The 13504-nt window shown below is 42.5% G+C and overlaps 1 protein-coding gene across 2 annotated transcripts in view; it reads right to left on the bottom strand.

Annotated features, from left to right (window-relative positions):
• MTA1 (metastasis associated 1) overlaps nucleotides 1-13504 on the bottom strand; it is a 75573-nt gene that overhangs the window by 32062 nt on the left and 30007 nt on the right. For both annotated transcript variants that reach the window (XM_066556212.1, XM_066556213.1), the window contains exons 7-10: nucleotides 11385-11487; nucleotides 9319-9418; nucleotides 7685-7873; nucleotides 6501-6575 (exon numbers count right to left, since the gene is read on the bottom strand). In XM_066556212.1, coding sequence (XP_066412309.1) covers nucleotides 6501-6575; nucleotides 7685-7873; nucleotides 9319-9418; nucleotides 11385-11487 — 467 coding nt within the window. The remainder of the gene's footprint in view (nucleotides 1-6500; nucleotides 6576-7684; nucleotides 7874-9318; nucleotides 9419-11384; nucleotides 11488-13504) is intronic.

Below are 13504 nucleotides of genomic sequence, written 5' to 3'. Positions count from 1 at the left end.
CCACTAAATCTCCTTCCAACAAAAAAATATTCACTGAAGACAACTGTGGGCATCACATAACTATGTAGCTTTTCAAAAAGTTCAAAGAGATGTCAAGCTAATATAAATGAGGACAAACTTTTCATTCCCATTCACTTCAAATCAAATTCCTCTTTTTAAAAGTTTTTATTTTCCCTGCAGAAGAAAATCTGATATGTCACTGTCAATTCTCCATGATAACATTCACCAGTTGGACAGTAAGAGATACAGCAATACCACCTCTCCATCACAGTTCCTCAACAGCTGCACCAATTCAAAGTTTCAAGTAAGACTTTTGTGTTGATACCCCTAAATTTCTGAAGGCTCAGTGACACAGGATATTTTTCTTTTGACATGAGGAAGATCAATAACTCCTTTTATAACTCATACCTTCACCATTTAAGCAGTAAGAGAGACACTCTGAGATTCAAGTTTTCTCCTTATTACATTTGCTAAATAATTTTAGGGTGAACCTCTGGAGGTGTCTAGTTCAACCTCTGCTCAAAGCTGATACCAGCTGTCTGCATAAAGCTGTGACACTGTTCTCCAGACAAACCGGCAGCATGGGGATATTCCAGACAAACAGGCTAGCTTAACATGTGCTATGCAGCAGCCTCAAGGCACAGTCTAGGAAAATAATTTTAAAGCTCAAGTCAGTATCTTCATAGAAGCAGGAAGCATCAGAAAACATAATAAAATTGAAGAGTGTATCACTGAGGAGCTGGACAAACATAAAAACTGTTTTTACAGAGACACCACAGACACACGCAGAAACAACAAAGTAAATGTTTCCTGAAAGCATAAAGCTTTTATCAGGACAGTTTTAAACAACCATTTTCCATAGGACACACTGACAGTTCCTCACCAAAGCTCTCTGGACTACTGAAGAATTCCCCTCTTCCCTTTTCCTGTAAATAATAGTCACCCTATCTTAGAAACCAAAGTGAAGTTGTCAGACAAGAGAGCAAGGAATGAGAAAACAGAACCTCTGAAAGTTATCCTAATGCTACACCTACAGAGAGCTGCACTCCTGGCTGACTCCTTTCTGCTGGCATGGGCCAGTTTCCCAGATTGCCTCTGTTAAACTCCACCTAGGACAAGAACTGCTGCCTGAAAACTGGCCTCCAGAGAGCCCAAACAAAGACCTGCTGGAGATAATCCTTATCAATCCCACAGATGTGCAGGAAGCAATAACACACACCTTGCTGCCAGTCATGGAACTGAAGAGGTTCTCCTGAATATGAACTGCAGGTTCAAACTGATTATTTTCAAGACACCATAACTGAGCATCTTGATATAAGAAACAAAAGCACCCAAAGAGGGGCCCCAAGAAGTGCTGTCACCATGGCTCTCCAAACAGCATCAGAAATCCTCCTCTACCTTCCAGAGACACTACACAAAAAAATGATCCTTTTAACAAAATGCATGCTCAGATGCCCTTCAGCTCAGGAACTGGAGCCTGTTCCAACACAGCCTCAGCTGAAAAAGAGGACTTCATGCTCCAGGCCCAGACTGCCACAGGCACCTACATCAGCAGATGAACAGCTCCAGAGCTCGTAGTCCCCCCAGGAAATACATGGAAATCCAACACCAGACACTGCCAAACAGCTTCAAATACTGCTTGATGACCAGTACCAGATTCCAATTTCCTTGAGACTGGAAATTCAGGAAACTTAAACTGGTAGAGGACTGTAGTGCTTTTTAAGTTTCTAGATTGCGAGAGGAAAAAGCTGCAGTTTTCTTGACAACATCTCCCAAAGGGACTGTATGGCATCATTATGTTCTGACAGTTTTGGAAATGTATGAATGCAAGAGCTTCATCCAAGCACAAAACATTACCAGTAACTACAACACTCTCCTGTGCACAACATAAAGCCACTTACTTGCCTTGGGGATGTGGCTACTTTAGGGTATTAAGCAGTATTTTGGTAAACAGGTGATGAATGTTAACCTCACCCCACAGGTTTCCTTTGTGACTGATGACCATGGAGCAAGCCCTGAGCTAAGAACTGCCCTAAGTCACCTGGACCTCACAACACCCTCCTCTCTCCCTGCTGCCTGGGGAGCAGCACAGCACACAACAAAGGGCACACACCCCTATGACAAACAGCACACCAGGAGAACTGAGGGTTTCCAGAAGGCACCACAATGTCCTGGGTAAGAAGAGGCTCTGCACTAAGTACCTGTGGCTGTGGGCAATCAATAGAGATATGATGGGTTTCCTATTTCCTGGCAGTGACTGATCCCAGAAGGTACAAAAGAAAGGTGCCTGAAATGTAAGTTGTGCACAATTTCAGAATAATCCCTTCCCTGATAGAGTGCTTTGCTAGGTCCTTTGCCAGTTATTAATTGATCTGTGCCTGAAGCATATTTCTGCTATAAATTCTTAATGCTGTCTGATGTAGTTATGAATGTCCTCACTCCCAAGAAAAACCCAGAACATCTGTAACTTTTTCTAGTAGTTTGGCCTAAAAAAATCTTTTTGAATTATTTATATATATACAGATCTTAAGTATATCCTCTTATTTACCTCATCATATTTTCCCCATCTATAAAAGGAAGATACTACCAACATATCTATCCCACAGGGACCAAGGGATTAAAATACTAAGCACTGAACATTCAAGTTGGTGCAAACATTTGTCTTTTATATATCCTCTCCCAGATTTGCCATCCTACCCACTGAGCTTGAAAGAGTTTTTTAATAGGTGACGTATCAGAGCAAATGTTTGTGGTCATTTTCTGAAGAGTGAACACTTACAAAGAGGAAATAACAAAAGTAATCCAGGAACACTGTGGATATTTCAACCTCCACAGCACAAGGTTGGTGGATAGCGTGGGGATACCTAAGATATACTCAAATATTAAGTCTTTATTAGTTTATGATAGGAAAGACAAATTACACCTTCTGGGTTCAGAAGGAGGAGAACTTTCACATTGCTCATTCTTTTTTCAAACCCCTGAGCATACAAGTGTTGAACACACAATGGAGGTCAAGGAGGTGGGACAGAAGAGGGAATTAGTCTGTGATGCATTTGGGAGAAATGCTCCCAGCTGCTTGTGCTCCAGCAACACATCTCAGAATGGATGGGTTGTACCTATGGTCTCTGGCAGTTTTGGTAAGGAAGTGACTGAGTTCCATATTACCACAGGTTTAACAGGAGGTGTTTGGGGATAAAACATCCCACAAACCTGGAAAAACCTTTCATTTATGTTATTTCTACACTTCAGCACACAGAACTTTATGAAGGCTGGTACATTAAGACATCACTCACAGCTCTGGGTTAGGTATAAAGCAGGCTTACATCTCTTCAGAAATATGCATTCTATCTGCATCAAGACTGACCCAGAGATCTCAACTTTGTGGAGTCAAATGTAAGGGCATTTCCACTTTTCCCAGTGTGTTCTCACCAAGCAGACCTTAAAACCAACTTTCACTGTCTGTTCCTCCTATACTTCTCTAATGCCACTTCCACATAAAAAATAGAACAGTAGAAAATGATAGTATTTGATCTTCCCCTTGAAGTTACCTGCTCCTCAGAAACAAATAAAAATGGAAAAACTAAATTAAAGCCTTTAACTCTCAGAAAGAATGTGACTAATTTAAACAATCATCTGCCACTGCCATGTCCCAGGCTTGTCTCAACCTATAGAAAATTTAATGTTTTCAAGTTTTCAGGACTTCCCTAATGATAAGCATAACAGTAGAAGCATTTAGTATTTTAAAAAAATCACCCTGGAATTCACAACTATGCAAGAACTCAACCTCTAACTGAATGAAAATGTAGGCCCAGCCAAACACCACATCAACCCTCAGAGCTCTCAAATCACTGGGAGAAGTCAACAAACAGCTGTCAACCAGTCAAAGCCATTTCAAACCTTCCTTAATCAGAAATAGACACTCTTGTGTACTGACACAGAAAATCTGTCCCAGGAAAAGAACACGTTCAAAGGAGACCCAGGATAGTGAATTTGGAATGCACCACCCTCATTTTGTTCATGACAGTTCTGAAAGGCTGTTATTGACAGGACAGCTCTTGGGATCACTGTGGCCAGGCATTCAGGAGCCTGCACTGAAACACCAATCCTGTGTGGCATCGTAGTAGAATCAGTCCTAGCAGCTCTGTTCTTGGGGTCAGTCCTTCTCCAGATGACTGAGCTCCTACTTATGCTGGTAATCTTGGAAAGGTTATCTTCAAATAAAAACGACTGGAAAAGAGATCCAAGTGCACGCTCCAAAGGAAGCCAATTTGCACACATCTTCATCTCAGTGTCCTACTCACAAGACAAGGCAGTGCTGCACTGAGCCTTCTGATCTCCGGTACGCCAACAGGAGTACAAGTTACTGTTCAGTTCTCAGAATGAGCCTTCTGTCAAAGGCAACTCAAAATGCCCCTTTCTCAATGGCAAGAAACAGAGAGATTGTGATTCAGTACTATGGCAGTGTTCCCTCATCCCAAGAAAATATCAAGGGAAACACAGAAATCCAGAAGGATGCAAACAGCTCCCAACTAACTCTTGCTTCTTCATCCAAGCAGGCAATTGGTTGGTGACACAAATCTTCATTGCTATGTTTTTTAACTCACAGAAATAGACAATTTAAACGTACTTTTAATGTTCTTTCAACCAAAGATTTTATAAGAATAAGCAAATTATTAATACTATTATTAAACCCTGTAACATACAGACTTGGAATATAATTTAATCATGTTCTTGGAAAGAGGGAAGTGGAAGTGCAAAAACTCGAGGTACACACTTTGCATATCCTTACTTGGGATATTTTCTGTATCTTATGTACAAAAGTGCTGTCAAGACTCAGAAACATTTTGTGGTATTAGACCAAGGGAAGAGTCTGCAAAGAACAAACACTATGAAGAAACAGATGGAAAAAATGGCAACAGATGTACTTTGTCAAAGACACTGCCCTCATCAAGTAAAATACAAATGTAATACACCATTATTTGAACTACAACTTCCTATGCTTTCTCTTTGTGGTTACATATAGATAGCTCTCTCAAGCTTTTTATAAATGTTTCATGGTATTATTTGCTTGTACAACCTGGGAATTTGAGATGAGTCTCCAGCTCAATTCAGACCTAATTGATGTGGTGTCTCTGCACTGCAGCTTCTACTGTTCAGCTTATACTGTCCCCAAGAGCAGAGTCTCTAATTGGAAGTTTTCCCCAAATCCTACATCCTGGTAAACTCCTGGGCAGCACATGTAAGGTGCAGCATAACCACGAGAGAAAACCCTGTGCCCAGGAACAGAACAAGCCAGTATAAGAAATTTTAGGTTTAGGGTGTTTTTTAACTGCTGCAAGAGCAAATAATTAAAGTCCTCTGCAATTTTGCCTATGCAAAAACAAACTTTAAGAAAATGGAGAAAACAATGGGGAAGAAAAAAAACATGAGCATTATTCTTCCCAACCATACCAGCTTCCATCACTATCTCATGTTCCTACCACCCACTTCCTACCTAGAATGAAAAGTTTCAGTCAAAGAATGAACTTAGGGAAATAGTGGAATGAGGATGCCACTAATACTTTTATTAAAAATGAAATATAATTGATGCAAAAAAGAGTTCTCATTTGTCATGAGGGGACCTCTAGTTTCAACAGTGCCCCAGCCAGCAAGAAAATGGTAAAAATCACATTACAGCACATGGCAAACATTGGTCAATGCCTCAGGCACCTAGTCTTTATCCCAGGTTGAATTTCCAAGGAAACAAGTTAAGGCAGGACATTGTCACAATTCCACTTTTTCTAATACTTCAACTAGATGCCTCATCTCAGGACTGATAATTATAAAGAAAAACCCATTCTAAATTTCTCCCTTCTTTTACTCAGTTTTCCTGTCAAATATTGTGAGTAGTTTTCAGCAACTGATACTCTGCAAGAATTTGCATGCCACTTGCATTGTGCTTGCTTTTTGTCAGGGACCAGCCAGCCTTTGTATTTAAACAAGCAGAGATAAAAATGATTGTAAACACTACTCAAAAGTTGATTCTCAAGTATAACAAGCCTGGGAATTGGAGCCAGTGACACTTCCCAGGTAAACACTTGACTCACAGAGCTTACATGGGGCAGCCTCGTGCATCTGCCACCCAAGCCATGGGCAGCAATGCTGGGGAATCAGGGTGGGGCCTCCTGCACAGCAACTGCCCCTCCAAGAAGTCACTGAAGGGAACCTTGAACTCCACAGTCAAAAAGCAACTGCCCTGCCTTCCCTCCTCTGCTGAATTCCAAACCAGACATTAGAAAGCTCTGAGCAAACAGGGTAGCAGCAAACATGAAAAGAATGCACTCTTGCCAATGCTGTTTGTATCCACAGAAGGGCTGATGAGTTTAGGGACAAGAGGCTGATCATAACAGAACTCACCTGTTGGAAAGGCTGAACCCCAAGAGGGAGAATAAACAAGGCTTGGTTTCACAGGCAAGAAAAACAACTTCTGTTAGAATGAAGGAGGTGATTCTGACTCTTACCTGCTGAACGTATCTGTCTGTAGTTTTCCACATATAGTAATATTCTATAATGCTTGTTAAGGACTTCCATGGGAGCTGGGGACACAAAGGAAAAACAGCATTTATTAAGGGAGTTGGCACACAGTCTCACTGAAATTCACAGGATTCTTCTGACTAATGGTTGCAGCAGTCTTGCAACTACTAGCCCTCCTCAAAAAAAAAAGACAGTCTGAATCTACAAAGGAGATTAGATGCACATGGGACCCAGGTTAAATTAAATGCCCTTTCAAAATACTCTGAGCTTTCAGTGTAAAAGTGGAACAGGCTGCAGGTAAATCTTCATGCTGCACTGGCTGACAGCAAACCATTCCAGAGAGGCACAATGTGGAAGGAATCCCACAGGCTCAGACTCTGCTTCAGCAGCAGTTAAAGCAAGAGTCACAACTACAGTATCACAGCTCTGATACGTTTGGCTTCAATGGAGCTGGCCCATTAAAAAAAAAAAAAAAAAACAAACCAAAACAAACTGCTAACAGAATTGTGCCCTGCCAGTTCTGTTCTCTGCATGAGAAGCATGAGGATTTCAGCAGGACCACAGAGTGTGCTGCTGTTTCCAAGTCCCTCTAATAGATTAGAGCACAGGACAAACAACACTGGAACTACTTGTTTTGTCCCAGAGCATCTGAACAATGACACAGTGAAACTTGGCTCTTCTTACAGCGCTCCATTCAATCTGCAGGCTGAGCACCTAGGGTGGTGCTTTGGCCAAACACAGGACACTTCCCTTGGATGCCCAGGATTCCTTTTGAAAACTTTCAAAAGGCCCTTTCTGAAACCACATTGTAAAGGTGACTACATTTTCAGGTTTCAGAAGGCCGAATATTTATCTTCCTTTAAACACAAATTACTCTAGAGCAGCTCGGCTGTCACAACAGTTTCCTACATCCTCCCTTGGCTGTAGTGGAACAGATGATCCTAAATTAATGTTTCTACAGGAAAAACTATGATCTGTGATTTGAAATTCTGACTGTACACCAGGCTGTCACTAGTATGAGGTCTCCCTTTCCCCACTTTACAGCAAGACACGCACTCCAGTTCAAAGCCCCCTTGCTCACACAATGAAGAACACAGTTTAGACAAGCTGCAAGTCAGCTCTGCCACCAGTCAGAGCTGGTCACCACAGGGGCACCTTTTTATATACTTACAAAATCTTGCTGAATGTCAGTGAAATCTTTTCCATATTTTTCTAGTGCTTCCTCAAAGAGGTTTGCCTCTGAAGCAGACCACTCCTCCATCTCATCTCTGCACAGGACTGGCCCACCTTGTGGCACAAGTGCAGAGATTGCCTTGGAAATGTCATAGACATTTTTGTGCAAAGTGTCCATAGCATGGAACTAGGGGGTTGGAAAGGAGAAAGAAACGTAAGGACAAGTATCTGGGGGGAAAAATGTTCAACAGTGAAACAGCAATGACAAATTCTGCACTGAGTTGTGAAGGTGTGGTATTCTGTACCTGAGGAAAAGTCAGTAAAAGCTGGTTCCACCCTCACACTGACTGTAGTTGTCAGTGTACAAACCTAACATTCGCTAATAGTGAGGCTTGTGGAGCACAAGCTCTTGTGTATCAATTATTCCTATCAGCTCCTCACCAGCAGCACCATGGCAGCACTGCTGGTAAGAAGATGCACGGGATGGATCCACTCCCCCCAGGACTGAGCTACCATCCCCAGACGGGCCATGGAGATAAGAGGTCCAAGGGCGTTTCCTCACAGACATAGCCATGCATTTTCTTTGTCAAATAATCCACAAAAAATTCATATATGAAAAACAAGAGCAGCAACACATGTATACATCCCCACCCCAAAGGGCAGAAACCTCAACAAAGATTCAAGTTAAGTCACACATCACAGCTGAATAGGAAAAAAGAATGACTCTCAGGGGCAATTACTCCTCAGAAAGGCAAGCTACGGCTGTCTGCAACTTGTGATTTATAAGGGCTGAGAACATGCTGAGAGGGAGGAATTGCTATTAGTAAATGAAAGCTTGGCTTTATTTCCACGTTTCTGCAGTTTTAATCAGGATGTTATTTGCCTTTCATCATACCAGTTTTGTGTATGTGCATAATTAACCTTCACTGTTCTGGACTAGAATTTGTTCTATGTCTAAGTTTACATTACTCCAGTAATGAGGTGAGGCTTTGATAACAGTTCTCTGGAGACTTCAGATATTTTATTCAAATTTTCATTAAACTTTCTGTAGCATAAAAGTTCAAGTTTTTTCCCTTTCCTTGATCTACTCAGCAATATTTATGATTATGAAATGTTAACAATATCACTACTACTCAAGTACTCTAAACTGGAAGTCAAAGAGAACAGTATCAACTGACATTTCTTATCTGACCACAAGCTTTTCCCCCAGACATCCTTGGTCAATCTCACCCAAGGATGCCAGTGACAATCTGGTGTTGGGAAAGTGATGATGAATGGCATTCTGGCATTGTAACATTACAGACAGGCAGACCATAATTTGTGTTCTTCTCAAGAGAGCTACTGAGCCCGTGCAAGGGATGAGCTGTCAAGCATGTCATCAGACTATTTTAATACAACTAAACAAAAAAAAAAAAATTGCCTCATAGTATTATCCGTGATGGATCATAAGAGGCACAAGACCAGAAGAAGTTACTTCATCTGTAATTAAAGGATTCCTTTGCAAAAGCAGGGTCTGTTTCACAGCAAGCCACAACTACAATCCATCTGTCCCTTCCTCTTTGCCAACTGTTAATGTTGAGGTGAATATTTTGCATCTCTCACAAACTTAAGGTCTTCTAAAGAAAATCTTACCAGTGTGATGTCCCTGGAGGCTGCTGCAGCACTCATGTGCAAACTTGGCTGTCTGACAGAACTACTGCAATCAAGGGCTCGGGCAAAAGTACCAACAGACCTGAAAGGAATTAAACACAGTGTTAATTTCACGTGCAAACCCAGCATAAACACCCAGCCAGCACTTTCTGAGATGAGCAGACTCCATTTCCCAGTTACAAGATTACATGGTTTACCACTCATTCTGAGCCAGAGACCATTCTCTCCAAATGTGGTTTGTTATTGTGAGCACTTCACTTAGTTCGTATGATTGAAGAGGCTTAGGCATGGCAGAGGAAACAGAGAAAGACTCAGGAGTCACCAATGGGGAGTTCTGAGCTACTCTCTTATCTCTTATCTCTCAACAGACTTGAGCTGCAACAGGAACAGGGCACAAGCAAGCTTTATGAATGACAATAATCTCCTTCACAATGGCAAAGAGCCTGTCCAAAAGGTACAAAGACAGATGCCAAGATCAGACACAAAAAATGCAGCAATGCAAGCGTTTTTCTAAAAGTCTCAGAAAATTTGAAACAATATTATTTTACAACATTGTATTATATATATTTCATAAAGCTTGCATAACACAGCAATTCTCAAATACTTCACAACTCATCTCTGCATCTGAGACCACAAGCCCCATGCTCTTCACCTTATTCCTACAGAAATTAGTTGGAAAAACCTGTAACAAGCATTGGTTCTCAAAATTCCTACTCCCCCACTTGCTTGCTACGCCACATGGGTGCAACACTTGTGCTGCTGCACAGTGAACTGGAGCTGAACTCCTCTGAGCAACTACAACAACAAAATAGGCGGGTTGGGTTTTCCCCCTCCACTCAGGTCACTTCCCCAAAGCAGCTGAGAGCACAGAGGAACACACTGGTGCCAAGCAGTGCAGGAGTAGGAAAGGTAAATGTTTGGTGACAACTACTTCTCAAACATCTAATTTTGGCCAAAATCCAAACAAGCCTCCCCCATCAGTGTCTGTGGTGACTCACACCTCACCCTCTTCCCAGCCTCCCAGTCACTATCCCTGCCCCACAACTCCCCCGAGCCCAGCTTCAGCTGAACTGATACTTCCCTATGTGTGAACTAATTATAAACTGGAACGCTTTGCTGATTCTGAACAGAAGCAATTCCTGCACTCATCTTTGCAGTGATTCTCATTACAGCCTGCACCTTGCAGCAGCAAACCCAGTGGGCAGCACTGACTGCCAGAAAGAGCCGCTCAAACCAGCTCTGCCACCAGAAAGTGGAAACACCCATCACAAAGCAGCTCCACGGTCACTACAAACCAAACCACGTGAAAACCCAAGAGGGGGAAGGGGAAAAAAAGGCAGACAGAACCAGGGTTCATTTCTAAAAGTACCACCTAAAACACAGAGAATTTGGAGAGTGCTACTGTGTATTTTTTTCCCTAAATTATTCAGTCATCAATTGCTATGAGAGCCTAAAATTTAATAGAGGCTTCTGTTTATAGAAATGGATACACCAACGAATTAGTTCAAGAACCTTTTATAAAGGAAGAGCTGATCAACAAAGATTGCTTTGGGCTTGAATAAAAACATCAGTAGAGATTTGCAGGGTTTTATTTTATTGTGCCTACCTCTTGGAATCTACTCATAAGAAAATATCTCCAGCCCATCATAAGCATTTACCAGAATTCTTAGCAAACCATTAATGGATGTTAAAGTGTCACTGGCTTTGAAAAAAGCAGTAAATGGACAGAGCAAAGAACTGCCAAGAATTTAATTCACTAAATCTTCTGCATGCTGACTAAAGTATTCAAAAAACCCCACCAACTACAGGATCATTTTCACATGCAACTTGCTTTGCTTTTATGAAACCAAGTTGTAAATCTGAGGAGCTGTTCCTAAAGTCATGCTATTCCCACGAATGCATGTAAAATGTACCTCATCTTAAAATGGAGCAAGTGAATCAAGCAACCAGAACCAGCACTCATTCTAATAACACAAAAAAGAACACAAGAAAGTGCTTGGAAGAGTTACACTTACTTCTTCTTCAAAGGAGAGGTGAAATACTCTTACCGTGCTACCACCAGGAACTGGTCTATCTGCTTGTCTACTAGTGGGTTAAAGGCTTCCCAAACTTTTGTTTCAAGTTTTGACTGATCTCTTCCATCATCCTCACCTGGTTGAAAAACAAATCAGAAGTATTCAGTATGGCTCTTCTAAAATATGAGTACTTTCTAGATTCCTTTTTTATCTCACAATAACGTCACTGTTAGCCCATCTCAGTTACTCTGCCTAACAGGCCACTGTGAAAATTTCACTCACTTATTTGTATGTGACAATTTCAGCTTGACAGACACAGCAACACAGCTCATCCACATTGGGCAATCAGATTTTCACAAACTGGTGTCAGAGGATATGTCATGGAAAACAGAGTGCATATTTCTCCAAACTAGACACTTTCTTTCCCCAGCTTGTCTGTCTTCCTCCTTTATCTTGCAGCAGTTCCAGGAAAACACACACACTCCAAGCTGCTCTGAGCAGGCAAAGAGTAGATCTCAGCTGCTTTCTAGGGGGGAAACCATGGCATCAGACACTCCTCATTTTCCTGAGTCTAAACAAGCCAGAATACCATGGTGTTGTGGTTTGTGTTTGGTTTGTTCCGTTCTCCCCTCTCCTAGCTTGGCAAGTTGGTCTGGCTCAAACCCCCAGTTATGTCAATCACGGTTTTCCCCTCCTCATTTTCCCTCATTATCCCTTATTTGTCCTTGTATCCCCTCCCCAGGCCTTCTGCCAGTCACCGACACCCCGCCCCAAGTTCCAGAATCTTCCAGCTAGGGTGTCGAGTGATTGGCTGGTAGGCCTGGGCTCCTCCCCTGACCTATCCCCATTGATCCACACCACCCATCAGTCTTCAATGTATGCAAATTTTCGTTCTATGATTGGTTTCTTGTGTACCCACCCCTTCCCTGTAAAACCCGGTCCCCAGAGGGGCCCGGGGCTCCTCCTCCGCTCGCCACCTTTGGGTGGCCACCCTGCACTTCCCCTACCCTGGATTAAACCAAGTTAATTCACCCAGCAGAGGAGGGCCGTCTCTTTCCTTCACTCCTGCGGCATGGTTGCTTCAATATCGGTGACTGTTTCCTCTCACCCCACCCACGGTCGGCACATGCTTCTGGCTTCGTGCCAGGGGAGTGCCGGTATAACTGAAGGTGGCTGGACTCTCTAAATCCCTTCAGCCGGGCCCCCCTTAAAAACAGCCACAGCTTCACCATGGCAAAATACAGGAGCTATTGAGACTTTTTTCTTTCTGCTTCCTTTAAAACATCTGGCAATTATCCTTCTCTGAAGCCCCATGTTGGCCCACTGAGGGAACAGGATGCCTTTCAGATTAGTTCATCCTCACTTAGGAGACTTGCCCCGCTGTTGGATAAATACTGGTTTCAAAGACAAATTAAACAAGAATCCTGAGCCCTTTTTTCACCTGTCTTAACATGAGACTAACAGTGTCAGGAGAGCTTCTAAGCAAAGACAGAAGCACCTCATTGCTTCCACATCCTGGCCCATCCAGACTGGATGTGGTCTTCCCAACACAGGTCACAACCCTCTCTCTCCTAGGAGAAGCTTATGGATAGACCTTGCCCTCTGCATTACACAGGGCTCAGGAAAGAACAATTAGATGCCAACACTCCTCATCCCCCTCAGTTTTTCCACCCACTTTAGGATCTGTAGGGTAGTGCAGAGACAAATCTAAAGTTAGTTACTATCTGATAAATATTCCTGGTTCCTGCTACTTCTCCCTCATCCTCAGGTCCTCATGGTCCCACTGCTCCATGACACAGGCTGAAGTCTCAATGCATGCTCCAGCCAGCAAATTCTTCCTCCTGCCTGTTAACACTGCAGGTGAGAAGTCTAGGCTGGCAGCCAACACTGGGATGGGGAGAGGGCTCCAGGGAAAAGGCACCCAGCAGTAATGGGCAAATTGATGAGGGTAGACAGCATTTAATTGGCAGCAATTTGGGAGGAGCTCTTATAGGGAAGTGAGGCTTGATTAAAAACACAAAAGGCTTTACAGATGTGATGGAAATTTGTGTTTCCCATGGAAATTCTGAAATCTCTTAATAAAAAGAGTGCAAGCTCCGAGAGAGCCCATTAATTCAATTTATTTCAACAACTTTTATGATTTGGACAAATGC

The sequence above is a fragment of the Molothrus aeneus genome, chromosome 9 (assembly GCF_037042795.1).
Source record: "Molothrus aeneus isolate 106 chromosome 9, BPBGC_Maene_1.0, whole genome shotgun sequence".
Classification (NCBI taxonomy): Eukaryota; Metazoa; Chordata; class Aves; order Passeriformes; family Icteridae; genus Molothrus; species Molothrus aeneus.
Note: the sequence above shows the minus strand (reverse complement) of the source record. Positions and strands in the feature narration are given on the sequence as shown.